This window comes from Zootoca vivipara, chromosome 6 (assembly GCF_965207765.1).
Source record: "Zootoca vivipara chromosome 6, rZooViv2.hap1.1, whole genome shotgun sequence".
Classification (NCBI taxonomy): domain Eukaryota; kingdom Metazoa; phylum Chordata; class Lepidosauria; order Squamata; family Lacertidae; genus Zootoca; species Zootoca vivipara.
In genome coordinates, this window is record NC_142589.1 from 70,775,404 (window position 1) to 70,789,347 (window position 13,944).

At 42.4% G+C, this 13,944-nt stretch overlaps 1 protein-coding gene across 1 annotated transcript; it reads right to left on the reverse strand.

The window, feature by feature from the left end:
• Nucleotides 1-2,338: 2,338 nt before the first annotated feature.
• On the reverse strand, nt 2,339-7,441 carry LOC118087455 (protein NKG7-like). The gene is made up of 5 exons (XM_035120106.3): nt 7,336-7,441; nt 5,993-6,220; nt 5,598-5,744; nt 4,599-4,712; nt 2,339-3,578 (listed from the first exon to the last, which is right to left on the reverse strand). The coding sequence occupies exons 2-5, from the start codon at nt 6,168-6,170 to the stop codon at nt 3,538-3,540; spliced, it is 480 nt and encodes a 159-aa protein (XP_034975997.1). The 5' UTR covers nt 6,171-6,220; nt 7,336-7,441; the 3' UTR covers nt 2,339-3,537.
• Between the last annotated feature and the right edge of the window lie 6,503 nt (nt 7,442-13,944).

The window sequence follows — 13,944 nt, forward strand, 5'->3', positions numbered from 1 at the left end:
GCTCACTGTACTTTGCACCCATTCTTGTTCGATTATCCATTCAATTTATATCTCACCCTTCTTCCCAAAGGATTTGCTCCCAAAGCATTTGCCCTCCCTCCTGGCAGCGGCCTTTTGGGGCACATATGTGTGCATGCCGGGCGGAAGCACGGCACGGCGTGGAAGGTCAACAGAACCCACTGATGTGGTGGTCATGTCGGATTACTATGAGGAATTACGTAATATGAATTATGCCATCATGCCGATGAACGCATCTGGACTGGGTGTAATTCATATGCATAAGTTTCTGATAGAATCCCACAAGGCTATGCACCTTCCCATAAGCCTCTGTGCTCTCTGCCATTCTCTCTAAAGCCTGACAAGTCATGTATTCACACAAACCATTTGCTTACCTACCAGGCATCCTTCCTTTGTAGCATAAAGTTAAGTAGAAAGCGTTGATGTACCTCTGTTACTCTGTAGGTAGATTTTATGGTCAGGAAACCAGTTCTTAACATGGGGATGATAAATACCTATCTTTCCCTTTCCTGGGGTAATCACCCCCGGGATTTACTAAAGCGCATTCCTGACTGCCTCCTGTTTATCTGTTTTATTATCATACCTGCCAGGTCTCTCATGGAGAAATCCGGGATTGACAGCCGCGTAGACGCAACTTTCGGTGTTGCTTTGCCCTATGGGCATAAAAAATGGCCGGCGCACATATCCGGAAGTGCGTAGATACAACTTCTGGTGCCAGTGTTGACCATTTTCGGTGCCCATCGATGGGCAAAGTGACACCAGAAAAAATGGCTGCCGACAGGTGCCAACATAAGGGAGATTAATGGGAGAGGAGCTGAAACGGGAGACCGCCAGGAAACGGTAAGGAAAAATGGGGTTTTTCCTGGGAAATACGGGGTACTTGGCAGCTATGTTTATTATGTATGCATGTTTCAAAGTAGTCTTTGTAGTGTAAAGTTCATTATTACCTTACTCTGCCCCACTTGGGGATACTTTTTGAAATGACCAGAGAGGATTTAATTGGTTGTTACGTATGCTGTGTTGAAATTCCTTTGTTAATAAAAACACCTGGGCCTGTGAGTGGGGCTGGCACTTGCTCCCAGAGGTTCTGCTGGTCAAAACCTCGTGTCTGTATCTTTTAATCTCAGAGTCCAATTCTTCCTTTGCACCCGGAATGCAACACATTGCACCAGCCCAGCCCTCATAACCAGTGCTGCCAGGCATGTGCACAGGGTGAGGAGGGTTTGCAGAGCCCATGCGCCAAACTTAGGGTAGCTACTGTTACCCTAAGATACTCAGTAGTTAAGATAATCTAAAAACAGTTAAGAACAACCACATTCTCTCATCTAATGATTTCTGGGTTGCCAGGAACTATACATTTCAGCTACCAAATGCCTGGGCAAACAGAAATATGTTTTGTGTACTGTACATTTAGGTTTGCACAAATAAAGTGCATTAAAGTGGTCTTTCACCCTGGAACACGCACAAAAGATCTACTTTTAAGAGAGAAAGAGAGAGGTGGAGACAGAGAGTTAAATCTAATGCCAACCTACCAGTGTAGATCCATTAGTTTCAATCGGTCAGTTTAGTTGGATACAACCTTGGCATTCGTTGTTATGAATGGAGGCAAACACATTGACAGGTGGGAGGTGAAGAATTGATGACGAGGAAGAGATATAAACACCCCACAAACAAATGAAGATGAAGGCTGGATGAATGGATGCTCAATAAAGACTGGACATTGTAATACTGTAATAATTTTAAGCCAATCTCCACCTTACTTTTTTTGGAAGCATATCAGGATGAATAAATAGGTCATCTAGGTGAACCTTCTGTCACAGTCAGGTCTGATTAAAATGCCAGAAATGAAATCAGGAAGAACTTGCATGTGAGTAATGTAGATAATAGCTGTGCTGCATCTGATGTCTTTGGAGGGATGTTTGCAGGTGTGCAGAAAACCATCGAAAAAGCATGCAAGCACCCTCTAAAACCCTGGAAAGCTTTCAGAAACCCTTTTGGTAACCCAAAACTCCACCAAACTCCACCACAATTGCTCCCTCCAAATCTCCTTTCTCAAACTTGAACTCTCTGCAGGCCTCAAACCTCAGTGCAAAAGGCTCCTGGGATGTGAGACCCCATTTTCGCACCATTTTCGTCATTTCCATGCTCTTTTAGGCCTGTTCCCGCCCCCCTTTCCATGCCACTTCTGGGTTTGCGGTGATGCGTGAATGCACAGTCATGTATGACTTGAACATGCGTAAATGGAAGGTTTCCTGTAAATCCAAAGGCATATTTCTGTCTTTGTAATGAGGTTGCCTTTTAGGCTTGGGGAACTGTGTGCTTATGTTAAAAATATTCTTTATTAAAACCACAAGCTATGATGTGAGACAAACAGAAGAAGCACAATAGTCATTTGCACATATAGAATTTGATGGCCAAAACTCAAAACAAACAATGTCATCCATGGATAATTTCGTTCTGCTTGATTCCTACAAGATGCCTGTCTTTCTCATTCCTTACTTTAACCCAGCCACTCAATGAATAATAATACTGCTTAGCACCATTCTTAATTCGTAATACTAGCACGTGTTTAGTAAATATTTTGTAACCTGTAAAAAGAAATGTTTTTATGGGAATGAAAAAGGTTTCCTTCTGAATTGGGAGTAGCCTATCTGTTGCTCTCCAGATGTTGTTGAACTCCAGCTCCATTCAGCCCCAGCTAGCCTGGTCCATGGCCAACGGACAAGGATGATGGGAGTTGTAACTAGGGTTGCCATATTTCCAGATTTTGCAGGACATATCTGGTATTTAAAGGGTGAAAACACCGTCCAGGGGATTTTTAAAAAAATTGCCAAAATGTCCAGGGTTTTTTGGTTTTAGACAAAGCACAGGTGCGCTCGGGAACTGCCTTCCAGGAGCATGAACAGTTGCGCCCTGGAAGCGGAAACAGCATGCCTCCGAGTGGGAGGAGCATCAGGGCTCCTTTGCGTGGTTCAGCTGGGACACAGGAGAGCTCCCAGTCCCCAGCTGAGCCAGCCCCAGCCCCAGCCCCCCCCCACTGCTTGCAGTCAAACCAGTGCCGGGCTGGGGCCTCCTTTAACTGCTGAGATGTGGGGAGCAGCAATTGCGCTCCCACAGCCAAACAGTTTTACAGAGCCCAGCGCTTTAACTGCTCAGCTGAGCAGTTTCACAGAGCCTACCGTCCCCTTTATTATTATTATTATTATTATTATTATTATTATTATTATTATTATTTATCAATTATGATTTTTTAATGTCCTTTTCTCTGGTTTTGAAGATATGGCAGCCCTAATTTGTAACACAACAAAATTTGGAGGGCACAAAGTTGCCTAGGTCAGTAGTCAGTTAACGGATTCCAATGTGCTGTGAATTTGCCATTCCTTAACACCATTGCTATTGTATAATGTATCAGCTGCATCACGAAAGTATAGTCATTTCCTCCAGGCCCAACTTGTCCCAGTGCAGACGGTGTCTGTGACATCAACATAGCTCATCTGAAATTGTAAAACACACTTTTCCTCATTCTGTTGCAGCAGCATTCAGGCGGAAAGCCAGCCCACCTATCAAGAGAGAAAAAGAACTTGTGAGGGCATAGGCAGCAGAGAATAAAACACTAACTGAGATATCACTGATCCCAGCATTAGCTTCATTTCTCATCAGGGAAATCATGCCCCATTGTTTGTTCATTTTGAGACTTTTACAAGGGACTCCTTTTGCCAGGCATGCGTCCATCTGTTTTCATAAGTATTCAAATAGATGCATTGTGGGATAATGCTAAACCTATCTGCAATGAGCCTTTTTACTTCTCAGTTGTGGCGCCTGCCCTCTGGAATGCCCTCCTATCAGAGATCAAGGAAATAAGCAACTATCTGACTTTTAGAAGACATCTGAAGGCTGCCCTGTTTAGGTAAGTTTTTTAATGTCTGACGGGTAGGGTTTGTTTGTTTGTTTGTTTGTTCATAAACCCATTTATCAAGAAGTGCTTTTTGGGATCAAAAAATAGATACAGATTGTCTGTGAATGAAATAAGTAGTCTCGATTCATACTAGAATATCATTTGTACTCAGCCAAAGTCTCTGGGAGCATTTGTAAGAAATTAGGCCACTGAATTCCAAATTGCTGAAGTTTGGCACAAATGCATTTCATTAGTCCGGAAATCCTACTGACACACTCAGGTCAAACTTGATTCAGATGTTTTCCCTGCCCTTCAAGCTGAATCTGATGAAACCTGATTCTCTCAGAGTGTTGGTAACAAGGGAGAAAGACATTTCTGAATGCTTTTCAAGGCCAAAACACCCAGAGGTGATCCATGCTTGCAGTTTCACATTCCACCCTCTTCCTCTTTTGCTGGTAGTGGTATTATGTGTACAGCACATCACACCAGGATTGATCAATATATGAGCCTCTGTCCACAGCCAAAGTGGCACACTGCCAGGGGCACGACCACATGATGATGCTAAATGTGTAGCTCAGCCCCAGACTGTTCGGTAATGAAAGAATGCAGCTGGCAACTCTGTGTGAAGGCAAACCTTTAAATGAAGATGTACATTTTCAGCATTTCCCACTTGACACATACTCACCAGTTATAAGGAAGAGAGGAAAGGAGGCCCAGCCCAAGCCAAAAGACCATCCATAACTGATCTCTGTTCCCATACACCCTGTGAAGGTGGCCATGGCAATCAGGACACAACCAGCTAGGAAGAAAAAAATACATTAAAATATAAAGTTCCTTGTACTGTACATTAAATATTCCAGTCTGACCTAGAAGCTGCAGCTAGTGAAATGCAGTGGCTGAAAGATGTGCCCTGGTTTCCAGATGGCTACGAGGCTGGGGTCAAGGATCAAGTGGAACTGATTGTATTTAAGGGTTGTTGTTTTAAACTACCATATTTTTTTTATTTATAATTGCTTTTTAAAATTGTTTTTACATTTTAGTTTTTTATAATGTTTGGTGTTGTCCTTTGTTGGAAGCTACCCAGAGTGGGCAGCCTATAAATATAGTAGTAGTAGTAGTAGTAGTAGTAGTAGTATACTATAAGGTCATATCTTGAATGTCGAAAGGAATCTGCTCCGGAAGTCCTTTTGAATTAATTCCAAAAAGTTCTGAAACCAAAGCGTGGCTTCTGATTGGCTGCAAGAAGCTCCTGCTCCCACACTTGCAACATATCCATTGGATGTGCTTCCAGGGCAAGCAGAAAGCAGGGCTGAGCTGGCCAAGCATCCATTGGATCTGGAACCAGTCTCCCCGCCCACATACAGTAGCATGGCCTTGATCTGAACCTGAGTGAAGCACCAGCCAGGAATTGGGCCTGATCATCCTGGTCTCTGCCCCCCCCCGCCCCGCCCCGCAACATATCCATTGGTAGGTGGCTCGCAAAACCCTGGAGGTGGGCAGAGGAGGATTGGATAACACCTTTCACCATTGATTTGAGTGGGTCTGCTCAAAGTATAACTTCATTGGATTCAAGCAAGAACATTTTGTGTGGACAGTTCAGCTTGGCACAGTCTCCAGCTTTGTGTTCAGGGGCTTGAGGGGCTTGAACTGACTGGAAGAAGATACTTATGACCCCCCACAATACCTGCAACAATGCTGGCTATGGCTGAGGCCTTGGCCTTGGAGATGGAGCCACATTGCAAGCCGAAAAAGGTGCTGCAAAGACCAATGCAAGAGACGGCTCCAGCAACCAACCCGAAGAACATGAAGGCTCGGGTAGCATGGATGAAATCTTTCAGGAAGAAAGGAAGGAAGAGAAAGGAGGAAGGAGGTTAAATGCCCACAACAGCCATTTTGTGCTGGATCCCATTGCACTTTAATCAAAACATTAATTCCCCCCCCCAAAAAAAGCATGGAGTGAATGTGTTATCCCTAGTCTCACTGGATTTTCAGGGAGTTGAGGATCAGTCAGCTGCCCCCCCCCCAGTTACAGTTGAATACTACACCACTAGTACTCCAAGCAGAAGACAAAAAACTTACCTCTCACATTCATCCCAAGTGAACGGCAAGTATAAATTGCCCCATAATAAAAACAACCTTTCCAGAGGCCAGTGTTGCTCAAGGCATTTGCCACCCAGTAGTCTGAGCCCAGGGCAATGAGGAGCAGCAGAAGGCTGATGAAAGCACAAACCACGGCGCCAATCTGCAGGGCCTGCATCGTGCGAATGGTCAGATCTGTGACTGCTCAGCGTAACTGGGATGCCGAACCTGGGGAAGGGAGATATGTCTAATAATTCTTTCCCTATCTTATTTACTGTTTAACCATTATTGAAGATCCTCATATCTAACCTCCATTTTCTGGCTTCCTTATAATCTTCCTTATTTTTAATACCATATTGACCAATGGTTGGTTACCTTTATTATTCTAATTTCCATATTCGTTATTTTAGGTATTAAGTTTTTTTAAACAAATATATAATCGATACTTGAATAGATCTTATGCATTGGAGAAAAGAAACAAAGATATTTCTAGTTCTGTCCCCCCCCATCACTCTCCAAACATCTTTCATACCTCCCCCCCAAATAATTTTAGCTAATCCTGTAGCATTATTACAGCTTTCCTCTGGGTTAGAATTTTACCTATCTAATACCATATTGAAATCTCCTGCCATAATCATATAGCTTTTTTGAATGTCCTCCATTTCCTTAAACACTTTACCAAAAAATTCCACCTGATTTTCATTAGGAGCTTAAATATAAATCATAGTGCTTTCTTCCCCTGCCACTGTTCTCTGGATTATAACGTATCTTCCCTCAGGATCTTTCTTCATCTTTAATATACTAAACCCACATCTCTTTGAAATTATAGTTGCTACTCTTGATTTTGAAGTAGCATATTTCTCATAATTATTTATACCTCTCAGTTTGAGTTCATTAACTCTTTTGTATGATGAGTTTCCTGTAAACATATTATATCTGCTTTATCTTTATTCAGTAATGTTTCTATCCTCCTTTCATACTCGGCCCCAGTCCTTTGTTTAAAGTTTAAATCCTTACTTCATTGTCCAAGAGTTAACTGTAGTTCTTAATTTCTGGTCTCGTGTCTTAGGATACTTATCTAACCCAATATCCATCCCATTCAACCCCATCCCCATCCCTTCCATACCCATACATTCCAATTTCCCGGTATCTTTCCCCCTATTTTTCTGAGGTCTTTCACCTCTCCCATTCTCCTAATTGTCCTCTCAAGGGGAGGGGGGTTTCTCCAATCACAGAGCCACAGCAGAACTTCGATCACTGATGACATTTTCTATCACGAGTAGGCTAAGCATAGGTGAAGGCAACCAGGATAAGCCCCTCTTCCAGGCAACACATCTACTTACCCCACGTCAGATCTCCAGAGAGATGTTCCTGCACACTGAAAGTCTCCAGCTCACAGCTCAGTTCTTCTCCCTGCTTCCCCTTTGCTCTGTTTTCAAAGGTTACAACACACAAACTACTTGCAATAGCAAGAGCAAATGAAATAACCGTCATGTCACGTTTGCAGACCTCTTTGTAACACAGAGTGGTCTGGTAACAGAAGCCAGCTCCACATAGAAGTCAGCTCCTCATAGAGCACGTCCTTGGGGAACCTTGGGGAATCTTCCATTCTGTGATCATGACCAAGTCAGCTGCTGGCAAGATTGGACTTGCACTCTAGGAATTGAGTTTTGTTAAGGAACCTACTGGAGCTTATCCAGTTTATAGCTCACTTTACCTTGTACCCATTCCTGCTTGTTTATTCATTCAGTTTGTATCTCACCCTTCTTCCCAAAGCATTTGCTCCCAAAGCTTTTGTCCTTCCACACCTGAAGGTCTGCTTTATGCAATAGACATGACACTGATCGCCCCCTATGCACACATGCACAGTCGTGTATACCTTGAACGTGCAGAAATGAACAGTTGTCTGTAAATCCAAAGGCATATTTCTGTCTTTGTAATGAGGTTGCCTTTTAGGCTTGGGGATCTGTGTGCTTCTGTTAAAAATATTCTTTTTTAAAGCCACAAGCTATGATGTGAGACAAACAGAAGAATCACAATAGTCATGTGCACATCCAAAACATACAGAATTTGAAGGCCAAAGACTCAAAGCAAATACAGTAATGCAATCCATAGATAATTCATTTCTGCTTGATTCATACAAGGTGCCCGTCTTACTCATTCCTTACCTTTTTTATTTTAATTTTATTTGCATCCTTACAGACAATTCAAAAGGAACATGTAAAAAAAGCAAAAGGAATAGAAAAAGAAACTACAAATGACTGATCACACACACACACACACACACACACACACACACCACCCCCACATATAGACTTCCCTTCCCCTCCTTTCCTGGTTTCTTTTGTTTTCCACTTCTGCATATTCTAAGTTGCCAAAATCTACTCTTCTTACTCTTTATCTCCGGCTTTCTCTTACACTGCTGAATTTATTGAAGACCTGCTAATCTGTTTGCATGTATATACTGATTTTTTTAAAAAATACTCAACATTTTCCAGTCCCTTTTTTAGACCATCTTTTTCTCGTATCTTACTAGTCAAAATTCGAGCTGAACAGATTTTTTTTTGGGGGGGGGCTCTGTTGCTTCTATTCCCAGAATAAAGGCTTCTGGTTTCTTGGGAAATGTTCTTTTACTTTTATTTTTTAATTCATTATACATCAGAAAGGTGATTTCCTTTCTAATCAATTTTTATGATTTTCCCAAACTCTGTGTAGGTTTTTTCTAATCACGTGGTTTGAAAAGTTTTTATATATTTTTGCTTTTTCATACCAGAGACTGGCATGCCATCCATACTTAATATCATGCCCTTCCAAGTCTAATAGTTGAATATCTTTGAGTAAAATCCATTCCTTTAGCCAGCACATCCATTTAACCCAACCACTGAAGGAATAATAATATTGCTTGGCCAATGGACAAGTTGTAACACAACAGCGTTTGGAGGGCACTAAGTTGGCTAGTTCAGTATTCAGTTAACAGTTTCCAATTTGCTATGAATTTGCTATTCCTTAACCCCATTGCTATTGTATAATGTTTTAGCTTCATCACAAAAGTATAGTCATATCCTCCAGGTCCAACTTGTCCCAGTGCAGACTGTTTCTGTGATCCAATACATCAACATAGCTCATCTCAAATTGTAGCACCCTCTTTTCCTCATGCTGACCTAACAGTATGTGTCAGTTTGCCTTTCTTGGTACAGAAAGTATTGATCTGGTATGTAGAGATCTTTCCTATTCCAATTCATTCAAGAGGGTTCTGGAAACTTCTCTGTGTGAAAGAAACTGGTGCAAGCTGGAAATTTCTAGCTGACACGCAAGTTTCTATTCTGCCTAGAAGCAAGCAGATTGAATTGTTCTCCTACTGGCTTCTCTGGTGACTCCCACTATATATAAGGGTCTGCTGACTTCTGTTTCAGTGTATCTGAAGAAGTGTGCATGCACACAAAAGCTTATACCAAGAACAAACTTAGTTGGTGGGTGGCGCTGTGGGTTAAACCACTGACCCTAGGGCTTGCCGATCAGAAGGTCAGGGGTTCAAATCCCTAACACGGGGTGAGCTCCCGTTGCTTGGTCCCAGCTCCTGCCAACCTAGGAGTTCAAAAGCACGTCAAAGTGCAAGTAGATAAATAGGTACCACTACAGCAGGAAGGTAAACGGTGTTTCCGTGCACTGCTCTGGTGACAGAAACGGCTTTGTCATGCTGGCCACATGACCTGGAAGCTGTACGTCGGCTCCCTCGGCCAATAACGTGAGATGAGTGCCGCAACCCCAGAGTCTGTCACAACTGGACCTAATGGTCAGAGGTCCCTTTGTAGCAGGGGCCCAAAGGGCCACAATAAAGGTGATAATGTAAATCCTTATAAATATTGGAATATGCTTATATTAGAGGAGTTATGGTAACCTGATGCTTTAAAGAAACTGCTGATTTAGCAAGAAACCGTCCCTACTGGGATAGAAGGTCAGCTAATACGTCAATCACAAAGATGTAATTCATAAGCTAGAACATAAATTGTTACATGGTACACGTAACTTATATGCAGAATTCATCATGTGAAAGGCTGGACTAAATGAATGCCAAACTGGAATTAAGATTGCCGGAAGAAATATCAACAACCTCAGATATGCAGATGACACAACCTTGATGGAAGAAAGTGAGGAGGAATTAAAGAACCTTTTAATGAGGGTGAAAGAGGAGAGCACAAAATATGGTCTGAAGGTCAACATCAAAAAAACCAAGATCATGGCCACTGGTCCCATCACCTCCTGGCAAATAGAAGGGGAAGAAATGGAGGCAGTGAGAGATTTTACTTTCTTGGGCTCCTTGATCACTGCAGATGGTGACAGCAGTCACGAAATTAAAAGACGCCTGCTTCTTGGGAGAAAAGCAATGACAAAGCTAGACAACATCTTAAAAAGCAGAGACATCACCTTGCCAACAAAGGTCCGTATAGTTAAAGCTATGGTTTTCCCAGTAGTGATGTATGGAAGTGAGAGCTGGACCATAAAGAAGGCTGATCGCCGAAGAATTGATGCTTTTGAATTATGGTGCTGGAGGAGACTCTTGAGAGTCCCATGGACTGCAAGAAGCTCAAACCTATCCATTCTGAAGGAAATCAGCTCTGAGTGTTTACTGGAAGGACAGATGGTTAAGCTGAGGCTCCAATACTTTGGTCACCTCATGAGAAGAGAAGACTCCCTGGAAAAGACCCTGATGTTGGGAAAGATTGAGGGCACAAGGAGAAGGGGATGACAGAGGATGAGATGGTTGGACAGTGTTCTCGAAGCTACAAACATGAGTTTGACCAAACTGCAGGAGGCAGTGGAAGACAGGAGTGCCTGGCATGCTATGGTCCATGGGGACACAAAGAGTCGGACACGACTAAATGACTATAATATAATATTATAATAATAAATTTTTATTTATACCCCGCCCTCCCCAGTCAAAACCGGGCTCAGGGCGGCTCACACCAATAAAATTACAATAAAACATTAAAAGCAATTAATTAAACTACAGATTAAAATACAGTATTAAAATTTAAAATGTAGCCTGATTTTAAGTAGTCCATAAATCCAAGCCATGAGGGAGGAAAACACAGGGTTCAGACTAAGTCCAACCCAAAGGCCAGGCGGAACAACAACAACAACACGTAACACAGGTTCCCAACACTCATACTAACTCACAATGTAACATATTACTAAGAATTGAGGCCTAGTTAGCAATACTTATTGCACATGCATATTAAATTAGGATGAGGTAATGATGGACATGCGTATTGAATTAAAATGATGTAATGATTAAATATGATTGGTTAAATTGAAATCCTTTGTTTGAAATGTTATAAATACCCCTGCCCAAACTTTGGGCGGGGTTGCAATTTTGTGAAAAGATTTGACTGTAGCCTATTGCTTTGCAATAAACAAAATTGACTCCTAACTTCTCTTGTCTCTGAGTTTTATTGGCCTAACTCAGAAGGTAAGCCATTTTTGGCATTTAACACCTTTACCTTTAAGATGCTACTGGACAATTTATTTATTTATTTATATATTTTGACTGCGTCAGACCAACACGGCTACCTACCTGAATCTAGAAGAGTTCATGATGTTGCAAGCCAAAAAATGGCTTATCTTCTGAGTTAGGCCAATAAAACTCAGAGATAGGAAGAGTTAGGAGTCCATTTTGTTTATTGCAAAGCAATAAGATTACAGTCGAATCTTTTCGCAAAACTGCAACACCGCCCAACGTGGGGCAGAGGAATTTATAACATTTCAGACAAAGGATTTTGATTTAACCAATCACATAAATCATTACATCATTGTATATTTAGTATTCATCATTACCTCATTTCATATTTAATACGCATGCACAATAAGCATCGCCAACTAAGCTTTAATTCTCACCGTGATCTGTTACATTGTGAGTTAGTATGCGTGTTGGGAACCTGTGTTACGTGTACCATGTATCAAATTATGTTCTTAGTTTATAAGTTATGAGCTGTATCTTTGTGATTTGCGTATTACCCTGTTTCTCCAAAAATAAGACGTAGCCATAAAATAAGCCGTAGCAGGATTTTTAAGCATTCAAGGAATATAAGCCATACCCCGAAAATAAGACATAGTAATAGGTGCAGCAGCAATGCCGGCCGCGGCAGGAGAAGGAGGGAAAAAATAAGACATCCCCTGAAAATAAGCCATAGTATGTTTTTTTGAGGAAAAATAAATATAAGACGGTGTCTTATTTTCGGAGAAACACGGGTAGCTGACCTTCTATCCCAGTAGGAACGGCTTCTTGCTGAATCATCAGTTTCTTTAAAGCAACAGGTTACCATAATTCTTCTAATATAAGCATATTCCAAGGATTTATAAGCATGTTGCAAGATTTATTGGGATTTGCGTTATCATCTTCATTGTGGCCCTTTGGGCCCCTGCTACAGTGAGAGGGATTCAGAGAACTGTGGTTATAGGGCGGTATATACCGTATTTTCCCGTACATAATGGGTGTCTTTGTGGCATTCACACAGGGGCCCCGGTCATTTCACGGACTATTGACCCATAGCTGGTCAAGTTTTCCCTTTTCTCATGAGGAAGCCTATTCAGCGTAAGGGAATTTCCCTTAAAAAAAGGGAGAACTTGACAGCTATGTATTGACCCTGTGCCACCACTGCTCTGCTGCCACCAACGAGGATCCCCCTGGAAAATCACTGAGTCACAGTCAGGATTTTAAGTTGAACAAAGAAACAAGTGTTTATTTTAAACACCAACGAGCTACAGGTATTAGTTACACTGTTACATCGTTTTCTCAGTCTTAACCTTGTCTGAATCTCACTCTAGCTACTCTACCTCACCACCACCAAGTTCACACACCAACCCTCACAATCACCAACCATCAACCACACCTCCCAACTGCCAACTCTAAACTCAACTGCCCCCCCTCAACTGCCCTCAACTGCTTCGGGGCTGGGTTTTTAAAGCCCCTAATCTCCGCCTCCGGCTTCTTATTGGTCAGCCTATTAACCCTTTTCCCACTCCTGCACAGTTGTAGTTCCCTAGGAATGGGCAAATGCCACAGTCGTCTTATACACGGATAGTGAATGTAGAGGAGGGACATGTGATGGAAGCAGCAAACAGGATATTGGCAGCGGCGACAGGGTGGGTGATTGGTGGCTGCGGCAAGGCCTGCTGGAGATTGGCTGTGGGTGCGGCAATTGGGCAGGCGATTGGTGGCTATGGCAAGTGGGCGGGTGGGCTGTTGGTGGCGGGGAGCGGGTAGACAATTGGTGGCTGCGGCGAGGTGTATGATCGGCCGTGGCCGTGGCAAGCAATCGATAGTGGCAGGCAGGCAGGTAAGCGATTGGCGGAAGTGACCTCCCCCCCCCCAAGCCAAACAACTTAATTTCTTAATTTGGGGTTTAAAAAATAGGGGTTGTCTTATACATGGGGGGCTTCTTATACGCATAAAAATACGGTAATTTCAATAAAATAATAATAATAATCCAGTGCACAACTGTATTTTTTCAGCTACTGCTATATCGCAGGCAAACGGTGTCATAGGATGGAGGAGACCCAGTAAAGAATTGATGTTATTCGTTTAAAAATTCCGTTTAAAACCGTTTACACATCATCGCCAGTGTCAAAAGACCAGGGTAAAGAGGTATGTCTTCAGCATTCACCAAAAGGTATATAATGACAGCTTAAGGGCAGTCCAAGAGAATGCCATCTCCGAAGCCATTATCCATCAAGCTTTTGAGGGAGGTGGAAAAACCAAGAGGGCAAAGCATATTTCATTTGCTAAGCAACAGGCAGGTAAAACCAAGGTGCTCAGCAATTTTCAGAGGATCAAGGTGGGAATTATTTTGGAAGGAGGGACCACTTATGAGAGCTGGTTGGTGAAAGGCAGCACAGTTTCGCTTTAAAATAAAAAATAAATAAATAAATCTTGTGCCCTGAGAACCTGGAAC